We start from the raw sequence: 20893 nt of genomic DNA on the forward strand, positions 1-20893 counted from the left end.
GCATGCCACCAAGGGGTAACCCTGGTGGGTGAGGGTTTTTCACACAAAAAATGTTTTCTTTCCCTTGTCCACCCTATGGAATCTCCTTAGGCTGAGTGCATAACATTGCGATTTGGTATGGTAGAGATAATGATAGCACATAGCAGACATTTCTACAGTGGTTAGGTGAAGAGGGCACATTTCATACTGTCACAAAACTGGCATGATCTTAAGCCCAGAACTAAGGAGAAACTGTCCATGTGGCACAGACTGGTGCTACTGGGTGCTTTTCATTGTGATTGTTATTCCTTCCACATCTTCATCCTCTGATGTGTGTGGTGCCTCCTGTGCCATGGCTGGTGCTGTTGTAGAGGTAGAGGGGGCACCACACACTTCAGGGGCTAGCGATGTGGAGTCAAAGGACCCGGCAGCTGCCATTTGTGGCAACACGTAAGGCATAACTGCTGCAAGGAGGAACTGCTGATTCTTCAAGACTGCAACAACATGACGGTGGTAGGGAGCCATGTTCTCCCTGAGGGAGGCCACTTCCCGCTGTATGGACTTCAGGGTATTCTGCATGCTGCTGGCATTTTGGGAGGGCACTTGTCGTAGCCTCTCCTTCAAGACAGCAGCTATGTCCGCCAGGGACTGCTGTACTCCCGGTAGCAGGAGGTGGGTGCCTCTGATGGCAGCTGAGTTGTCCTTATTTGGACTGAGGCACGTCCGCACTCCCTCTAGGCTGCCTGCCATGGTCTCCATCCCCTCCCTAACCTGCTTTGCCAGCTCCCACTGGACTCCTACCACTGTCCTCTTAAAGCTGATCTCTGGGTCCTCGGAGTCCAGGGCTGTGTGAGTACTGGCTAGTGGCGTGTGTTGGTGGCTGGGTGGTTCATGTGGAGACTCCAAAATGGTGTGTGTCCTCCCTGCAACTGGAGGAGGTGTATGGATTGCTCCTAGGACATCCTGGAGGGTCAGTTCATTGAGGGTTGGCAGCTGGTCAGCCATGTCATCAGGGAACTCCAGCACAGGCAGGAGGTAAGCCATCATCCTCTGCAATGATATAGTGTAAAATCAATTTTGGATTGCATCGGCTGTTGACATGCGACATCATGTATTTGCCACTAGAGGCTCACTGACATGTCACTGACCCAAAGTTGTGGTTGTACTTATATGTAGCACTGTGCATCACACATGGGTCAAGCTCACTGTTAATGGAATATGAAGGCACGCAACGCTGCGCTAACAGTGGCAGCGCCCCCCTGTGCCAATTGCACAATGCAGGGATATAAATTTGCATATGCGCACCCCTGTGTGGCCCCTGCACTGGCACTACATAGACCTGCCCAGTGCCATTGCAGGCATCCTTACACCATTGTGCAAAGATGACTGCGTTAAACAGTTTCATTGTTTATGTGTGGGAAGGTGTCCGTTCCTACACATACACAATCACTCATAGCGATTTGGCTCCTCTTTGTGTGCTGCAGGATGCAGCAAACATAGAAACGTATATACAAGGGTAATACATGTATACCTCCTCGTTGGGCCATGCTGACACCACCCCTGGGATGGCCTTAGATTTTTGCACTGCCAACTGTTCACTGATACTCGTAAATCTGAGGCAGCATCCAAATTCAATGGGTGTTGCAGTGGGCATACCACGGCAACACCCATTGCGTTTTGACACTGCCTCAGATTTTTGACAATTTGTATTCCGGACGCTGAGTCAATATCTGACACCAGCCCATGGGTGGGTTTTGCAAGTCTAGATCTAAGAGAAATGCTTACATTTGTACTGCATTTCTTGCTCTTACTATGTGAGCTGCATTATACAGTGCACACAGTAATGGCAAATCACACTTTCAGGTTGTTATTTTTTTGGACGGTGCTCCTTTCTGCACAGAAACATTCTCCCCTTCAATGCAGCAATCCTTGCACTATGGTGCAAGGGTGGGTGCACTAGCGCACAACATCTGATTACCACATGGGCAGGGAGGTATACAGGGGAGCGGTAGATCTAATGTTTATGGTGCACCCCTGACTTTTTTAATACAATGGTGCGTGATGCTGCCTAATTTTGCACAGCAGCACACACCATAATTTTCTGCTTGATCTAGCCCTCTAACTTGTCAAATGGTGAAATTAAAGCCACTTGTTCAGCTTCACACATGATGTTCACATACATTCACAATGTGTTGTATGCCTTTATTCTGTGGCCATTCCCATGTGACGCATATGGTTGTTGTGGGTTCTGCCTGTATGGGTTGTGTTCCACAGGTTGCAAGCTTTAGGACAGGCTCAGGGCAGCTGCAAGATGCATTGCAGTAGTTTCAATATGCAGTGATGTGCCATATTTACTTGTATGCAGTGCAGTCCTGCAATTCCCCATGCATCTACACAGATTGGTGCTCCCTGCATCAACACAGGCATTGTTGCAGATTGAAGATGGGGCAGCTGCCTTGAAGTGATGATTTGTTCATGTGCACAGAGGTGTGCCTTCCTGCACATGTACAAGCAGTTTTGGGGGAGATGGCATTTCAACGTGTGCTGCAAGATGCAGCACACATGAGTTAAGGCAATGCGACATTGAGGTAGGCAAGCATTTTGGCCTGATACACCAGCCTAAACCCCCCCGACCCAGGGTAGTATTGACTTCCGTCCTAGTCTCTGATGTCTATGTTGTGTTGGTAGAGGGGCTCTGACTATATACATTGGGTGTTGTGATGGCACAGCCACAGCCATACTATTTGCATGTGCGTACCAGGCAATATGGTGCATATTTGCATGGTGTAGTATAGCCATAGTGAGTGGCCTATGCTGACTTTGTGTATATGTTGATGTGCATAGCACAACCAAAGCGTCAGTACATATGTGGCCTAGGTGAGGATCGTGCTTCTTTATTCAGGGCATATGTGTCCAGATGCAACCCTTTAGCATGCACTGAGTGTGTCCTATGTGGTTCCCCCTTCTGCCATTAGTGGAGTTCCAGATATACCCCCCTGAAACGTACCCTGCATTTGTAGTGGTTCCTGGTAGTCTGCGCTGTCCTTCGATTCCAGTGACCAGCTCCTCCGGGGTGACCATTGTAGCCATCTCATCCAGCTCATCCTGGTCCTCCTGTAGTGCAGGACTTCCACCGCCAGTCTGCTGTGCTGCCGTAGGGTTCATGGCAAGTTTCTCCTTAGTTATGCGCTTACAATCATGCCAGTGCCTCTTGATCTCAGTGACAGTTCTCTTCACCTCAGTGACGCTGTTTATTTTGTCCTCCATTTGCTGCCATATTGCATCTCTCCTACCAACTGCAAATGTGGAGGTAACAAATAGCTGATGTTGGTGCTTCGTCACCTCTCTGACCAGGATGTCATGTGCCTCCTCATTAAAGTGACACTTGCGCTTTCTTTTCTCCTTTTCCTGTACCCTCCTGGCTGGTACTTTGGTGTTTGGGGTCTCCCTGGGGTTTCTCCTGGCTTGTTGGTTCCATTTTCTGTTGCAATTGCACTTTTTCATGCTTTTGCTTTTTATTTTGATGCCACTGCAGTGTTAAAATGACGCTACCCCTTTTGCGATTTTTGCAGCATTAATGTCATTTTCCTTATGGCATTGTACAGCTGTTAGCACTTATTTTTTTTTTGGTGCTATCTATTCCTTAACATCATTTCATAAATATGGCGCAAGGATGGTGCAAAGGAATGATGCTAGCTTGCATTAATAAAAATTATGCACAACTGTGTTAGCGCAGTTGTGCGTCATTTTTCATAAATATGCCCCAAAGTGTGTGACTTGCAGCCAGGACATGGCGGCAACTTCAAAATGGCCGATAAAAAACTATAAAGTAGAACACTAAAAGTTATGTGTTGCGTAGTACAGGTAGGCTTTAACTTTCAACAATAGCATTCATTGATTGGGGCTTTTTCATTGAGCACCCTGTGTAGGTGTAGTGTGAAAAAAGTGTGTATAGCGGGGATATTTCCAGGCACTAGGAAGAAAAGACAAGACATAGGGCCAGGTGTAGTAAGCTGTTTGCATGGTGCAAACTGCGAAAATTGCAGTTTGCGCCATGCAAACAGCCTTCTGCGATGCACATTCACAATTTGCGAGTCGGTACCGACTCGCAAATTGTGAATGCGACTCGCAAATAGGAAGGGGTGTTCCCTTCATATTTGCGAGTCGCATCGCAATGCAGAATTGCTTTGTGACCGCGAATGCGGTCGCAAAGCAATTCGCAGTTACCATCAGTGTCACACTGGTGGTAACTCATTCGCAAAAGGGAAGGGGTCCCCAGGAGACCCCTTCCCCTTTGTGAATGTTGCCCAAAATGATTTTTCAGAGCAGGCAGTGGTCCAAAGGACCACTGCCTACTCTGAAAAAACGAAACCAAATGGTTCCGTTATTTTTTTTATTTTGCAACTCGTTTTCCTTTAAGGAAAACGGGCTGCAAAATAAAAAAAAAACAGCTTCATTTAAAAAGCAGTCACAGACATGGAGGTCTGCTGACTTCAGCAGGCTACCATCCCTGTGAGTGCAGGGACTCGCTATGTGGTCGCAAAATGCGACCCACCTCATTAATATTTATGAGGTGGGTCTTTGCGACCCCATAGCGAGTCGCAGACGGTGTCTGTGACACCGTTCTGCATCCGCATTTGCAATTCGGAAATTGCGAGTCGCACAGACTCGCAATTTCCAAATCGCAAATGCGGAAGTTGCTACATCTGGCCCATAGTCCATTCCATAAGGGGTATGGTCAGCGATAGAAATTGAGGCAAGATCATGATTCACACTGGAAGGGGCAATTTGACCTTACAGTATTTAACAAAATATTTAACAAACATATGGGTTTTCCCTACTTCTGCAAAGTGTTTTTGTACAAAACATGTGTTCCATATAATATAATGTTCTCTTAAAGTGTAGAAAATAGCTATTCATGACTAAACTATTGAACAGATTGTGTACCTGAATTCAGGAGAAATCTGTGCAGCACAAGAGATGGCAAGGCAAGTGTGGCGACATGAGCTTTCCTTTAAATATAAAATGACATTATGTCTGCTGTTTGGAACATGTTTAATGGTATGTGTGTAATAATATCAATGTCAACAATCTAGATTCTACTGTTGGATGTAAAGTAATTGTGTCTGTGAAAGGACTAGCCACTTTCTGGTTCTCCTAGTTTTTCTTCCAGATAACAGCTTATCCTCTTGATATCTCCCAAAGCCATAGGAATGTAACTGTACCAGATGACTACATGTCACTTTGAAGTTTTCCTTTAAGAAACTAGTACATTTTGGAAGGAACAATGAAAGCTCAGAACTGGAACCATGCATCCTCTGTGACATGTAGTGATCTGGTAATATCAGAGAAGTTGGGACCACTTGGTTGGGGCTGGGGGGGCACAGAAGGCTTTGGGTGATAAAGACATCTCTCTCTCTCATTCAAAGGAGCAACATTTTTAATCATTTGATAAAATGCTGTATTATTACATTGTGACCCTATGGTGTGTTCATGGCGAGCTGCCCTTGGTCCCTTCTCTTAGAATGACACATAATCACAGTTTAACCTCAATGGGAAAGTGGGGAGGAGTGAGCAATTGAGCTAAAGTGATTTCCGTTTCAGATTCTAGCAATATTTAGTGAATATCAAATTCAAAGCACTAGCTCTAAAGACAATGCTCCAATAAAAATATGTACATTGTGAAATAATATTTACAGTTAATATTGAAGTTACAAGCATTACAAAGTGTATACATTCAAGTTCAGCCTTTGATTTTCTTATTCACGCTTTAAATGATTGCAGTGGAATTGAAGGCAAGATATGGGATTAGTTTAAATTGGCATACCTAATCATTTACAAAGAATCAAAAGCTTGTTTACCAAAAGCAGCTCCTTGTGGATCTGTCACAGCACTTGCAGTTTTCCATCATTAGCTTAAACCACACAGTGACATCATTAAATCCAATACATTTATTTTATCACCAATAGTCTATTGATATTCAGCTGTACTTCAAAGTTTCCTCTCATACAAATATCTTCTTGCTAGTTTAGACTCTCAACAACATACAATCCTATGACTACTCGTCATCTAAAATTTAATCCAGACAAAAAAGAATTCCTAATTATTTGTTCTCACACTTTCTCCACTCCAGTTCAAAAGTACTTGGACTCCACTAATATCTTACATTATCTCCAACTTTTATTGAAAGCTTCAAATTATGGGGATCTGTTTGTCATAATCAACTTAATCGTCACAAACACATTATTATACCTACAAATACCAATTATAAACTTAGTAAGGGGATCAAACCATTTTTACTAGAAAAGAAACTCAAAAACCACATGTTGTCCAATCTTCAGTACTTTTGAGACTACACTATGGAAATGCCAGTCTCTCCCACATTCTAAAAATGTACCTTGTGACATTCAAACCTTCCTTACATTTAGCAGTGTGCCTGACCCTGAGAATTGGTCACATTACTTCGATATTGCACTGTTTAAGCTGACACCCTATTGATGGGTACATTTGCACCCTGCATCTTCAAGCATCAAAAACTAGATCTGCCACTCTGCTACTTAAAATCCCAGTTTTTAACAAAAAACATACCCTGAATCAGTCTTTCTGTAGCAGTGCACCTAAAGTCTGGAACTCTAGCCGTCTTGCTATATACACTATCATCTCATTATCTGCATTTATAACATAACAATACACTTTCTACATATATGTTACTTCCTTTCCTCCTCCTTTGTAATGACTGTCCTAGAGCCTCCCTTATTAGGCTTACTGTGAGGTCAAACTATTGGAAGTAGTCAAAACACATTTTCGCCAGAGGGTGCATCAGGTAAAGCTGTACCAGTTCAGATGGTTGATGAATAAGTTTCGATGATTATGACTTTGGACAAAATGATTTTACCATCCAGGAATGTAGGGCCAGATGTACGAAGCCTTTTGCATGTCGCAAACTGCGAAAAACGCAGTTTGCGGCATGCAAAAGGCCGAACGCGATGCTCATTCCCAAATTGCGAGTCGGTACCGACTCGCAATTTGGGAATGCGACTCGCAAATAGGAAGGGGTGTTCCCTTCCTATTTGCGACAGCATCGCCATTCAGAGTTGCTTTGTGACCGCGAATGAGGTCGCAAACCAACTCGCAGTTACCACCAGTGTCACACTGGTGGTAACTCATTCGCAAAAGGGAAGGGGTCCCATGGGATGTGAATGCCGAAAAAAATATTTTTTCAGAGCAGGCAGTGGTCCTATGGACCACTGCCTACTCTGAAAAAAACGAAACCAAATGGTTTCGGTTTAGTTTTCATTTTGCAGCTCGTTTTCCTTAAAGGAAAACGGGCTGCAAAATGAAAAAAAAAAACTGCTTTATTGAAAAAGCAGTCACAGACATGGAGGTCTGCTGACTACAGCAGGCCACTATCCCTGTGAGTTCAGGGACTCGCTATGGAGTCGCAAACTGTGACCCACCTCATGAATATTGATGAGGTGGGTCTTTGCGACCCCATAGCGAGTCGCAGAAGGTGTCTGAGACACCTTCTGCATCCAATTTTGCAAGTCGCAAAATTTTAGTTTCCTACATCTGGCCCGTAGCCTTAGAAAGACACAAATTCTTACAAGGAATCCAACACTATGGAGAATCAACTGATGATTCTGTGACTGTCCTTAGCCATCTTTAATTGTCATGAATTCAAAAACAAAATCATCCATGATCAACAAAATGAGAAAACATGCAACAGGAAAATTCAACAGAAACTGCTTTCCACAGAAGATCTTGACCTGGAATTTGCCATGACCATAGCTAGGGACATTGAGAACTTTGATGCATATTTCAAGGTTTGTCTGTCCAAGTGGATGTGCTATCTAACAGGGAGGCCAAGAGAAGATCACAAAAACATGAAAAAAGCCAATGGAGAAATTCAGAACACCAACCAGAAGGAATAAAAGTCATCAGGTCCATCATTTGCTTTAAATGTGGTAGGGGAAACATGTAGCATCTGAAAAGAACTGTCCTGCTGTGCTTACAACATGCTGCAAATGTAATAACAAAGTTCATTTTGCAAGACTGTGTCGCTTCATGTGCAGACGATCTACATCCCAGGTGGTCTAAATGAAGGTGAAAAAGATGTTGCATTGACCATCACATAAGATAAGGTTCTGACTAAAGGGGCAGAGTGTGAAGGAAATGATGAATGTGCTGCTTCACTAAAACCATTTAAAAGAAAACCCCAGTATTTTCTGGTTACTGTTGTTAATGTAAACTTTACGGCTGATTCTGTGTAACATTTTAATTTAATAGGATCAGAGAATTTCAAGAAGTTCAGGCCGTAAAACTGAAAAGCTTAGTCAGAAAAATCTTTTTATATGGGAGAAAGAGAATTGAGATTAAGGGGGAATTCGAAGGCATGATAAAATTTGATGGCTAAAAGTCACAATGTATGATTTATATGGCAAAAGAAGGCTCAAACGTGTTAGGCTAGAATGACCAAAGGGAACGAGACTAGATTATATTGGATCTCAACCATCCTGATTGTGTGATAGTCAAGACTAGACGTCCTATCATGTGCAAGGTGTGAAGGGTATCTTTGTCTTTGAGGGATGACTTGCACAAGGAGTTGCATAAGATTTGTGAGTTGGATATGACACAACCAATAGAAAGACCCGAATGGCTAGTTCTTGTTGTTTTAGAATGCAAAAGCAACAAATCAATACGTCTCTGTGTGGATTAGCATCACGTGAACTTCAACACTTTGGTTGATAGAGAACTCCATTCTGAATATTTCAGAAATGTTTTATACTTTAGAATGTGCTTTAATGTTCACCCTTAAGGGATGTCTGCAACTTCCCATCAAGACTCAGACACCTAACTTCCTTTGTTACAATCGAGGGAACTTTACCTTTTAAACACATGCCATTTGTTTATGTATTTGGACCTTGTGCTTCTTCTACTGCTCAAGTTATTGCCCTTGCTGTCATGCTGTGTAAAGTATACTATGTAAAGTGCTCTGATGGTTTTGAGTCTTGTATACACGATATATACGTAAGCCAAACCTTATAAACATACTGAAAATTGCAAATGCCTCTAGAAGTTGGCCAAAATGTACCACAAAACACAATATTGACACCAGGGAATGTAAAACTAAAACATTTAATAATACTTACTTATGTATGTTGATGGTGAAAATCCACTTCTTGCTTTTGAAAATAAGCACATATTTATTACTTCCAGGAAAGGAGCCAGAATTAGAAGGGGTATGATACTTATGACATTCATTGCAGCTATCGGCAGAAGAAATCCATTCAAATTCAAATTGGAATTCATGGTTTGGATATAATAGCCAGATGGAATCTGTGTAAGAAATAGAGACTTTAATTTAATCAAATCATACAGAGTGGTGGATTGCCAAAGTCTTTCCAGGATTAAACTGCACAAGCATTTGGAAATAGCTGTAATGTATGCATGTGTACATTATGCTTCAAGGACAACAAATAAATCGGTGATGGACAACACACGTTTTAAAATGTGTAACTTTTGCATTACTTGAGCAGAGGTAAATTGTGACTAGATTTGTAAAGTGGCGTTCAGAGTGGAATTTCAAAGAAATTGCCGAGAAAATGCAGTGCAGGTTTGATAATACCTAAAAAGCAGTAGTGTCTTGGATATTTTTCCTTATTAGAATATCAACGATTTCATATCAGCCTTCCAATCTATCAACTATCATTGTATTGTGAAAGTAAGAATTTATAGGCAGGACCACAGTAATTATGCAGCAAGGGAGGACCAAAATATGTGGCTAAAAAAGGTCAGTTTTGTGGCGAGTTGCTGCATACTGAATATTAGTAGTACCTAATTATTTTGACCTTTTTGCACAGGTTAACTTAATCTATGCAAAGGCTTTACCCCACTAATACAACTTTGACGCCCAAATACAAAGATAAGCTAAAGAAAGATAACCAGTTAACCTTTGCGAACAGTCTTCCAGTGCGTGTCTGTAGGAAGCTGACTTTTTATGTAGCGCACCAATGTAGGGGTATATCATGGAAAATATCCAGACGACCCTTATTGGTGTACAGGAACTTGCTTTATTAATACCAAGTGCTCTATTTATGGTATCGTGATTGAGCAGCTTAGGTTTATCAGAGGGAAGTATTGAGCATTTGCAGCACATAATTCAATAAATGAGACACACACTCAAAAAGAATTCAGAAACTAATTTAGAAAAATAACACAGGTTTTTATGTATATTGTGACACCAAGATCATCGACCTTGCGTAAGTACTTTAGGCATTATAGACTTTTACAGGCAAAACAATAGAAAATCACAGCTGTCAGACTTGAGGCATGAGCCTTGCACACAGTAATGTTATGCTATAGAAGAAACATAAACTGCATTGAAATATTTACAAGAGGTTTTCAGGGTTCTTCTCCTGGACTTAAGGGGCTTAGGGGTCCAAGGTCCAAAGCCCTAACAGCAGTTCAGTTTTACCTGCCCTGGTGTGTCCAGGTGCATAGGTGCTGGTCTTGTTGGTAACCTCAAGTGCTACTAAACTCGAGTGCTACGCAGTAAAGATAATAAAGACGTATCAGCAAAAAAAAAAAAAGGGTGCAAGTTGGGACAGGGGGACCAATCTGGCAGAACCCACCAGGGGGCTTGGATCCTGAAGGTCTCTGGAGCACAAAGGCACAGTCAGTTGATGTGGACCTGGGCTAAGGGGCTCGGATGTGGAAGTGTTTTTTCTGGGAGGTCACTCTAGTCAGAGGCTCTCATTTGGTTTCGGTGACCTGGAGAGGGAGAGAAAACAAGACTGCAGGGCCCCTCTTGTTGATGATCTTCAAGATCCTGATGTCTCTCATTGGCAGGTCGGTTTTTGCGTCTGTAATGTCTGGCTGAACACCCAGCAAGCCTTGTTGCTTGCAAGGGCTCGAGTATCATAAGTATTGGTACAGGGAGGCTCCAGAAAGTTCCGGCGACTTGATGAAGTGACGGGGCTGACCTCCTGAACTTTTGATGTCCTCCTCCTGGTGAGTTGCTCCATCGATGGACCCGATGATCAGCAAAACGGTGAACCAAGCAGATGAGGTCGGGCATGCAGATGCAGGGAGATAGCTCCTCCACCTCAATGGAGATGCTGCTTGGTTGGCAAAGTACTGGACAGACCTCCAACGGTTTGGGGAGGCTGGTCAGCAGCAGGACGAGTCATTTCCTCCAATTATTGAAAGAACAGCAGCCAGGCAGAGTTTGGTGCCAATTTTGGTGCTGGGCCACAGGTCTTGCGTTGTTGGCTCTTCTTGGCCCTTCTTCTGTTCTGAGGTAGACAAATCTATAGTCCTGGTGTGAGGGGGACCCCTAGATACTAAGGACCATATTTATACTTTCTTTGCGCCGCATTTGTGTCACTCTTTGACACAAAAGTGGCACAAACTTACAAAATACAATTATATTTTGTAAGTTTGCTCTGCTTTTGCGTAAAAAAATGACACAAATGAGGTACAAAGAAAGTATAAATATGGGCCTAAATTTAGGGGTGTTTTAGGAGAATGTAGGCTAGCAGCCAATGGGTTACCTACTCCTTGGGTGCCTACAAACCTTGGGTGACCACTTTCTGTGGAGAGAGGGCATTTCCCTGACCCAGAGCTCCTAGTTTCACCAAAAACAAGATGATAAAACTCTTCCTTATATGTGCACTTCTGATAGCCCACGTTAGTGGTGTGAATAGCCTAGAAGTGCAACAGACCACCTGAATGCTGCTCTGGTCCCAAATGGGCCTCAGGGGAGGGAGTGGCATTTCAAAGCTCAGGGGGGATGCTGGGCTTACATATCAAGGGCAGAAGAGGCCTTGAAGCCTCTGGCCTTGAGATGCTAAATTCAATAGCCATCCGGCTGAAAGAGATGTGATCACCTTCTTTTGAATCCTGCATTGTTTCTGGCCTATGGGAGCACGGGTGTCTCAGCTTCAGGGGGTCAGAAACTCATCTGTGGTGGCAGGCTGGCTGATGCCAGTCAACCAGCACACTGAGGGACTAGTTAATAGGTTTTCAGGGAGACCTCTAAGGTGCCCTCTGGGTGTCGGTCCTATTAAATCCAATACTGGCATTAGTATGGATGTATTAAGATGAGGTATTTGATACCAAACACCAGTATTTTCATCGAAATTATCATGTGGTTGGGTAACTCGTAATGACCAATGCCCAGTACATGTCCTCAAAAATGGCTTCCTACACCCTTGCAATGTCTAACAATAGAACTAGGCATCACATGGGTACTTGTGCTCATGTAGGTGTGCCCTCACATGTAACATAATGCACCCTGCTTTAGGGATATGCTGGTGGGGTGACTTACATATCAGAATGGTTTACATCTTTTCACACATTCTGCAATGCATCCGTTTGAGTGTGGGTTCCTTAAGGAGGCATGATACATGCTACAGCCATTAGGGACCCTTTTTAGTACCCATGCCCTAGGTACCGGGGGTAAAATTTACTGGGGACTCCCAGGGGTGTTACAGTCCTTGCCAATTGGGTTACAATTAGACCTTTAACTTGCTTTAGACAAAGAGCACAGACACTGGGCCCTGGTTAGCAGGGAGCCAGTGCACTACCAGAGTCACAGACCAGCAGCAAGTAGTGTAAATGGGACAAAAAACATGGTTTCCTACAGTGGCAACAACTTTTGCCATGATTTTAGTAACTTTTGATCCATTTGAGCTAGACTCATCTTTCTCCTTTTTTGCTGAAATGGGAAGACTAAGCATCAAATGATGGATTATGTGACAAATGCAGCAAATCCCAAATTATGTGTGTAGGAAGTTGGCTCTGTATGTACTATTTCAAAGTAAGAAATAGCATGCACAGAGTCCAAGGGTTCCCCTTAGAGGTGAGATAGTGACAAAAAGAGATAATTCTAATGCTCTATTTTGTGGTAGTGTGGTCGAGCAGTAGGCTTTTTAGAGGGTAGTGTTAAGCATTTGTTGTACACACACAGGCAATAAATGAGGAACACACACTCAGAGACAATTCCAGGCCAATAGGTTTTTGTATAGAAAAATATATTTTCTTAGATTATTTTAAGAACCACAGGTTCAAGATTTACAAGTAATACTTCAAATGAAAGGTATTTCATGTAGGAACTTTAGGAACTTTGAATTAGCAAAATAGCATATACACTTTTCACATAAATGACATATATCTATTTTAAAACTAGACACACTGCAATTTTAAACAGTTCCTGGGGGAGGTAAGTGTTTGTTAGTTTTTACAGGTAAGTAAACCACCTACGGGGTTCAAGTTTGGGTCCAAGGTAGCCCACCGTTGGGGGTTCAGAGCAAACCCAAAGTTACCACACCAGCAGCTTAGGGCCGGTCAGGTGCAGAGGTCAAAGTGGTGCCCAAAACGCATAGGCTTCAATGGAGAAGGGGGTGCCCCGGTTCCAGTCTGCCAGCAGGTAAGTACCTGCGTCTTCAGAGGGCAGACGAGGGGGGTTTTGTGGGGCACCGGGCGGGACACAAGTCCACACAAAAAGTACACCCTCAGCAGCACGGGGGCGGCCGGGTGCAGTGTGCAAACAAGAGTCGGGTTCGCAATAGAAATCAATGGGAGACCAAGGGGTCTCTTCAGCGATGCAGGCAGGCAAGGGGGGGGGGCTCCTTGGGGTAGCCACCACCTGGGCAAGGGAGAGGGCCACCTGGGGGTCACTCCTGCACTGGAGGTCGGATCCTTCAGGTCCTGGGGGCTGTGGGTGCAGAGTCTTTCCCAGGCGTCGGGTCTTTGAAGCAGGCAGTCGCGGTCAGGGGGAGTCTCGGGATTCCCTCTGCAGGCGTCGCTGTGGGGGCTAAGGGGGGTCAACTCTGGCTACTCACGGTCTCGCAGTCGCCGGGGAGTCCTCCCTGTGGTGTTTGTTCTCCACAAGTCGAGCCGGGGGCGTCGGGTGCAGAGTGCAAAGTCTCATGCTTCCGGCGGGAAACTTATGTTGTTTCAGAGTTGCTCCTTTGTTGCAAAGTTGCAGTCTTTGGGGAACAGAGCCGCTGTCCTCGGGAGTTCTTGGTCCTTCTAGATGCAGGGTAGTCCTCTGAGGCTTCAGAGGTTGCTGGACCCTGGGAACTCGTTGCTGGAGCAGTGTCTTTAGAAGGGGGGAGACACGCCGGTAGAGCTGGGGCCAAAGCAGTTGGTGTCTCCGTCTTCTCTGCAGGTTTTTCAGTTCAGCAGTCCTCTTCTTCTTAGGTTGCAGGAATCTATCTTGCTGCGTTCTGGGAGCCCCTAAATACTCGATTTAGGGGTGTGTTTAGGTCTGGGGGGTTAGTAGCCAATGGCTACTAGTCCTGAGGGTGGCTACACCCTCTTTGTGCCTCCTCTCTGAGTGGAGGGGGGCACATCCCTAATCCTATTGGGGGAATCCTCCATCTGCAAGATGGAGTATTTCTAAAAGTTAGAGTTACCTCAGCTCAGGACACCTTAGGGGCTATCCTGACTGGCCAGTGACTCCTCCTTGTTTTTCTCATTATCTCCTCCGGCCTTGCCGCCAAAAGTGGGGCCGTGGCCGGAGGGGGTGGGCAACTCCACTAGCTGGAGTGTCCTGGGGTGCTGTAACAAAGGGGGTGAGCCTTTGAGGCTCACCGCCAGGTGTTACAGTTCCTGCAGGGGGAGGTGAGAAGCACCTCCACCCAGTACAGGCTTTGTTACTAGCCACAGAGTGACAAAGGCACTCTCCCCATGTGGCCAGCAACATGTCTGGTGTGTGGCAGGCTGCTAAAACTAGTCAGCCTACACGGATACTCGGTAAAGGTTTCAGGGGGCACCTCTAAGGTGCCCTCTGGGGTATATGTTACAATAAAATGTACACTGGCATCAGTGTGCATTTATTGCGCTGAGAAGTTTGATACCAAACTTCACAGGTTTCATTGTAGCCATTATGGTGCTGTGGAGTTCGTGCATGACAGACTCCCAGACCATATACTCTTATGGCTACTCTGCACTTACAATGTCTAAGGTTTTGCTTAGACACTGTAGGGGCATAGTGCTCATGCACTTATGCCCTCACCTATGGTATAGTGCACCCTGCCTTAGGGCTGTAAGGCCTGCTAGAGGGGTGACTTATCTATACCTATAGGCAGTGTGAGGTTGGCATGGCACCCTGAGGGGAGTGCCATGTCGACATAGTCATTTTATCCCCACCAGCACACACAAGCTGGCAAGCAGTGTGTCTGTGCTGAGTGAGGGGTCCCCAGGGTGGCATAAGACATGCTGCAGCCCTTAGAGAACTTCCCTGGCATCAGGGCCCTTGGTACCAGAGGTACCAGTTACAAGGGACTTACCTGGATGCCAGGGTGTGCCAATTGTGGAAACAAAAGTACAGGTTAGGGAAAGAACACTGGTGCTGGGGCCTGGTTAGCAGGCCTCAGCACACTTTCAAATCATAACTGAGCATCAGCAAAGGCAAAAAGTCAGGGGGTAACCATGCCAAGGAGGCATTTCCTTACACAACCCCCCCCCCCCCCAAACGAAAGAGGATGAGACTAACCTTTCCCAAGAGAGTCTTCATTTTCTAAGTGGAAGAACCTGGAAAGGCCATCTGCATTGGCATGGGCAGTCCCAAGTCTGTGTTCCACTATAACGTCCATTCCCTGTAGGGAGATGGACCACCTCAACAGTTTTGGATTTTCACCTTTCATTTGCATCAGCCATCTGAGAGGTCTGTGGTCAGTTTGAATTACAAAGTGAGAACCAAAGAGGTATGGTCTCAGCTTTTTCAGGGACCAGACCACAGCAAAGGCCTCCCTCTCAATGGCACTCCAACGCTGCTCCCTGAGGAGTAACCTCCTGCTAATGAAAGCAACAGGCTGGTCAAGGCCATCATCATTTGTTTGGGACAAAACTGCCCCTATCCCATGTTCAGAGGCATCAGTCTGCACAATGAACTGTTTGGAGTAATCTGGAGCTTTGAGAACTGGTGCTGTGCACATAGCTTGTTTCAGGGTGTCAAAGGCCTGTTGGCATTCTACAGTCCAGTTTACCTTCTTGGGCATTTTCTTAGAGGTAAGTTCTGGGAGGGCTGCCACTATAGATCCATATCCCTTCACAAACCTCCTGTAGTACCCAGTCAAGCCAAGGAATGCCCTGACTTGGGTCTGGGTTTTTGGAGCTGCCCAGTCCAGAATAGTTTGGATCTTGGGCTGGAGTGGCTGAACCTGGCATCCACCTACAAGGTGTCCAAAGTAAACCACAGTTCCCTGCCCTATCTGGCATTTGAATGCCTTGATAGAGAGGCCTGCTGCTTGCAGAGCCTTCAAAACCTTCTTCAGGTGGACCAGGTGATCCTGCCAGCTAGAGCTAAAGACAGCAATATCGTCAAGATAAGCTGCACTAAAGGACTCCAAGCCAGCAAGGACTTGATTCACCAACCTTTGGAAGGTGGCAGGGGCATTCTTTCAACCAAAGGGCATAACAGTAAACTGATAATGCCCATCAGGTGTGGAGAATGCTGTTTTTTCTGTTGCTCCTGGTGCCATTTTGATTTGCCAGTACCCTGCTGTCAAGTCAAAGGTACTTAAGTATTTGGCAGCACCTAGTTTGTCTATCAATTCATCTGCCCTTGGAATGGGATGGGCATCTGTCTTGGTGACAGAATTAAGTCCTCTGTAGTCCACACAAAACCTCATCTCTCTCTTTCCATCTTTGGTGTGAGGTTTGGGGACTAAGACCACTGGGCTAGCCCAGGGGCTGTCAGAGTGCTCAATGACTCCCAATTCCAGCATCTTGTGGACTTCCACTTTGATGCTTTCCTTAACTTGGTCAGACTGTCTGAAAATTTTGTTTTTGACAGGCATGCTGTCTCCTGTGTCCACATCATGGGTACACAGGTGTGTCTGACCAGGGGTTAGGAAAAAGAGCTCAGCAAAGTGTTGCAGGACCTTCCTACAGTCAGATTGCTGTTGGCCAGAGAGGGTGTCTGAATAGATCACCACTCCATCAACTGAACCATCTTTAGGGTCTGTGGAGAGGAGATCAGGGAGAGGTTCACTCTCAGCTTCCGGGTCCTCATCTGTTACCATCAACAGATTCACATCTGCCCTGTCATGGAAGAGTTTGAGGCGGTTCACATGGATCACCCTTTTGGGGGTCCTGCTAGTGCCTAGGTCTACCAGGTAGGTGACCTGACTCTTCTTCTCTAGCACTGGGTAAGGGCCACTCCATCTGTCCTGAAGTGCCCTGGGAGCCACAGGCTCCAGAACCCAGACTTTCTGCCCTGGCTGAAATTCAACCATAGCAGCCTTTTGGTCATACCAAAACTTCTGGAGCTGTTGGCTGGCCTCAAGGTTTTTACTTGCCTTTTCCATATACTCTGCCATCCTTGAACGTAGGCCTAGTACATAGTCCACTATATCTTGCTTAGGCTCATGAAGAGGTCTCTCCCAGCCTTCTTTCACAAGATCTATTGGTCCCCTTACAGGATGGCCAAACAGAAGTTCAAAGGGGGAAAACCCTACTCCATTCTGAGGCACCTTTCTGTAGGCAAAAAGCAGACATGGCAAAAGGACATCCCATCTCCCTTTGAGTTTTTCACAGAGCCCCATGATCATGCCTTTCAATGTCTTGTTAAACCTTTCAACAAGGCCATTGGTTTGTGGATGGTATGGTGAATTTGTAAGTCACCCCACACTCATTCCACATGTATTTCAGGTATGCTGACATAAAGTTGGTACCACTGTCAGAAACCACCTCCTTAGGAAATCCCACTCTGGTAAAAATACCAATGAGTGCTTTGGCTACTGCAGGGGCAGTAGTCGACCTAAGGGGAATTGCTTCAGGGTATCTAGTAGCATGATCCACTACTACTAGTATGTATTGGTTCCCTGAGGCTGTGGGAGCTTCAAGTGGACCCACTATGTCCACACCCACTCTTTCAAAGGGGACCCCCACCACTGGAAGTGGAATGAGGGGGGCCTTTAGGGGCCCACCTGTCTTACCACTGGCTTGACAGGTGGCACAGGAGACACAAAACTCCTTGACCTTCTGGGACATGTTGGGCCAATAGAAGTGGTTGACTAATCTCTCCCACGTCTTGGTCTGTCCCAAATGCCCAGCAAGAGGAATATCATGAGCTAAGGTCAGAATGAACTTCCTAAACTCCTGAGGCACTACCACTCTCCTAGTGGCACCAGGTTTGGGATCTCTTGCCTCAGTGTACAGGAGTCCATCTTCCCAATAGACCCTATGTGTTCCTGTTATTTTTCCATTGGACTCTTCAGCAGCTTGCTGCCTAAGGCCTTCAAGAGAGGGACAGGTTTCTTGCCCCTTACACAACTGTTCCCTTGAGGGTCCCCCTGGGCCTAGGAGCTCAACCTGATAAGGTTCTAACTCCAGAGGCTCAGTTCCCTCAGAGGGCAGAACTTCTTCCTGGGAAGAGAGGTTCTTTTTTTCTTGTTGTGTGGAAGCTGGTTCCCCAGTCTTCTTTCCTTTTCTCTTGGTGGGTTGGGCCCTTTTCCCAGGCTCCAACACCACTTTTTCACCCTGAGCCTTGCACTGTGCCCTTGTCTTGGCACACACCAGTTCAGGGATACCCAGCATGGCTGCATGGGTTTTGAGTTCTACCTCAGCCCATGCTGAGGACTCCAGGTCATTTCCAAGCAAACAGTCTACAGGGATATTGTACAGGGATATATATTTTAGTCTGATTGTCAGCGTTGGTGACTGGATAAGTTTGTCCAGCCAGGTATTGACCAGGGGAAACCAGTTTCTGTCACCATGGTGACACTGGCACCTGTATCCCTCAGGCCTTCTACACTTGTCCCATTAATTAAGAGTTGCTGCATGTATTTTTGCATATTAGGGGGCCAGGCAGCCAGTGTGGCTAAATCCACCCCACCCTCAGAGACTAATGTAGCTTCAGTGTCAACCCTGATTTGCTCTGGGCACACTGTTGATCCCACTTGGAGACTGGCCATTCCAGTGTTAGCTGGAGTAGAGTTAGAAGTGGAACCTTTCTTGGGACAGGCCTTGTCTCCAGTTTGGTGTCCAGGCTGATTACAGCTACAACACCAGGCCTTTTTGGGATCAAAGCTTTTACCCTTGTACCCAAAATTGGATTGTGAAGAGGGTCTGGGCCCAGCCTCCTGAGCAGGTTTTTGGGGCCCTGTAGAAGACTCTTTACTATTTTTCCCTTTGGATGTCTCAACACTCTTCCCCTGGGGAGTCTTTGTGACCCCTTTCTTTTGGTCACCCCCTGTGGAAGTCTTGGTCACCGTAGTCTTGACCCAATGGTCCGCCTTCTTTCCCAATTCTTGGGGAGAAATTAGACCTAGGTCTACCAGATGCTGATGCAGTTTAGCATTGAAACAATTACTTAACAGGTGTTCTTTCACAAATAAATTGTACAGCCCATCATAATCATTTACACCACTGCCTTGAATCCAACCATCCAGTGTTTTCACTGAGTAGTCAACAAAATCAACCCAGGTCTGGCTCGAGGATTTTTGTGCCCCCCTGAACCTAATTCTATACTCCTCAGTGGAGAATCCAAAGCCCTCAATCAGGGTAGCCTTCATGAGGTCATAGGATTCTGCATCTTTTCCAGAGAGTGTGAGGAGTCTATCCCTACACTTTCCAGTGAACATTTCCCAAAGGAGAGCACCCCAGTGAGATCTGTTTACTTTTCTGGTTGCACAAGCCCTCTCAAAAGCTGTGAACCATTTGGTGATGTCATCACCATCTTCATATTTAGTTACAATCCCTTTAGGGATTTTCAACATGTCAGGAGAATCTCTGACCCTATTTATGTTGCTGCCAATATGGATGGGACCAAAACCCATCTCTTGTCTTTCCCTTTCTATGGCTAGGAGCTGTCTCTCTAAAGCCAATCTTTTGACCATCCTGGCTAACAGTAGGTCATCTTCTCTGAGGCTGTCCTCAGTGATTCCAGAGGTGCTGGACCCTCCTGTGAGAGAAGCAGCATCTCTGACTATCACATTTGGAGTCAGGGTTTGAGGAGCCCTGGAGTCCCTAACTAGGACTGGAGGTGGGACTTCCTCCACATCACTAGTTTCCTCCTCTGTGAGGTCATCCTCAGAGGGGTTGTTCTTGGCAAACTCTGCCAAAAGCTCCTGGAGCTGTAATTTGGTAGGGTTTGAACCAGTTCTAATCTTTTTTATTTTGCAGAGAGACCTTAACTCTTTCATCCTAAGATGCAGGTAAGGGGTGATGTCGAGTTCCATCACATTCTCTTCTGCATTAGACATTATGGGCCTCATTACAACATTGGCGGGCGGCGGTAACCGCTGTGCGCCCGCCAATGCGGCCGCACTCCCGTGGTGCCCATTTGGACATCCCCGCTGGGCCGGCGGGCGGAAACCAAGTTTCCGCCCGCCGGCCCAGCAGGGATGTGGGCCACAACATGGGAGCTGGCTCCAAATGGAGCCGGCGGTGTTGCGGCCGTGCGACGGGTGCAGTTGCACCCGTCGCGCTTTTCACTGTCTGCACAGCAGACAGTAAAAAGCAGCATGGGGCCCTGTCAGGGGGCCCCACGACTCCCCGTACCGCCAGCCTTTTCCTGGCGGTTCAGAAGGCTGGATTACATCCGCCGGGGCCATTGTGGCGGTAAACCGCCGGCCCCGGCGGTGCGACCGTGGCGCTACCGCCGCGGTCATAATACGCCGGGAGGCACCGCCATCCTGTTGGCGGTGCTCCCGTCGTTTTGGCCCTGCGGTTGTAATACCGCCAGGGTCATAATGACCACCTATGTTTCTAAAAGTTGGAATACTTTTTAAGAATCTAAAACTATCTCTAGAACTTAATCCAAACTTTTACAAAAACTTTTAAACTCTAAAAGAAATGCTAACAGGGACTAACACAAGGCCCTAGCAGGACTTCTAAAAATTTAGAAAAATAGCTCAAATTTCAAAAATCAGTTTCTAATGACAATTTTTGGAATTTAGTT

At 45.8% G+C, this 20893-nt stretch overlaps 1 protein-coding gene across 1 annotated transcript in view; it reads right to left on the reverse strand.

Annotated features, from left to right (window-relative positions):
* Window positions 1-20893, reverse strand: part of SLC15A5 (solute carrier family 15 member 5) — a 379306-nt gene that overhangs the window by 119781 nt on the left and 238632 nt on the right. The window contains exon 5 of the mRNA XM_069230056.1: window positions 9129-9315. Within this exon, the coding sequence (XP_069086157.1) occupies window positions 9129-9315 (187 nt within the window). The remainder of the gene's footprint in view (window positions 1-9128; window positions 9316-20893) is intronic.

The sequence above is a fragment of the Pleurodeles waltl genome, chromosome 4_1 (assembly GCF_031143425.1).
Source record: "Pleurodeles waltl isolate 20211129_DDA chromosome 4_1, aPleWal1.hap1.20221129, whole genome shotgun sequence".
NCBI classification, from domain to species: Eukaryota; Metazoa; Chordata; class Amphibia; order Caudata; family Salamandridae; genus Pleurodeles; species Pleurodeles waltl.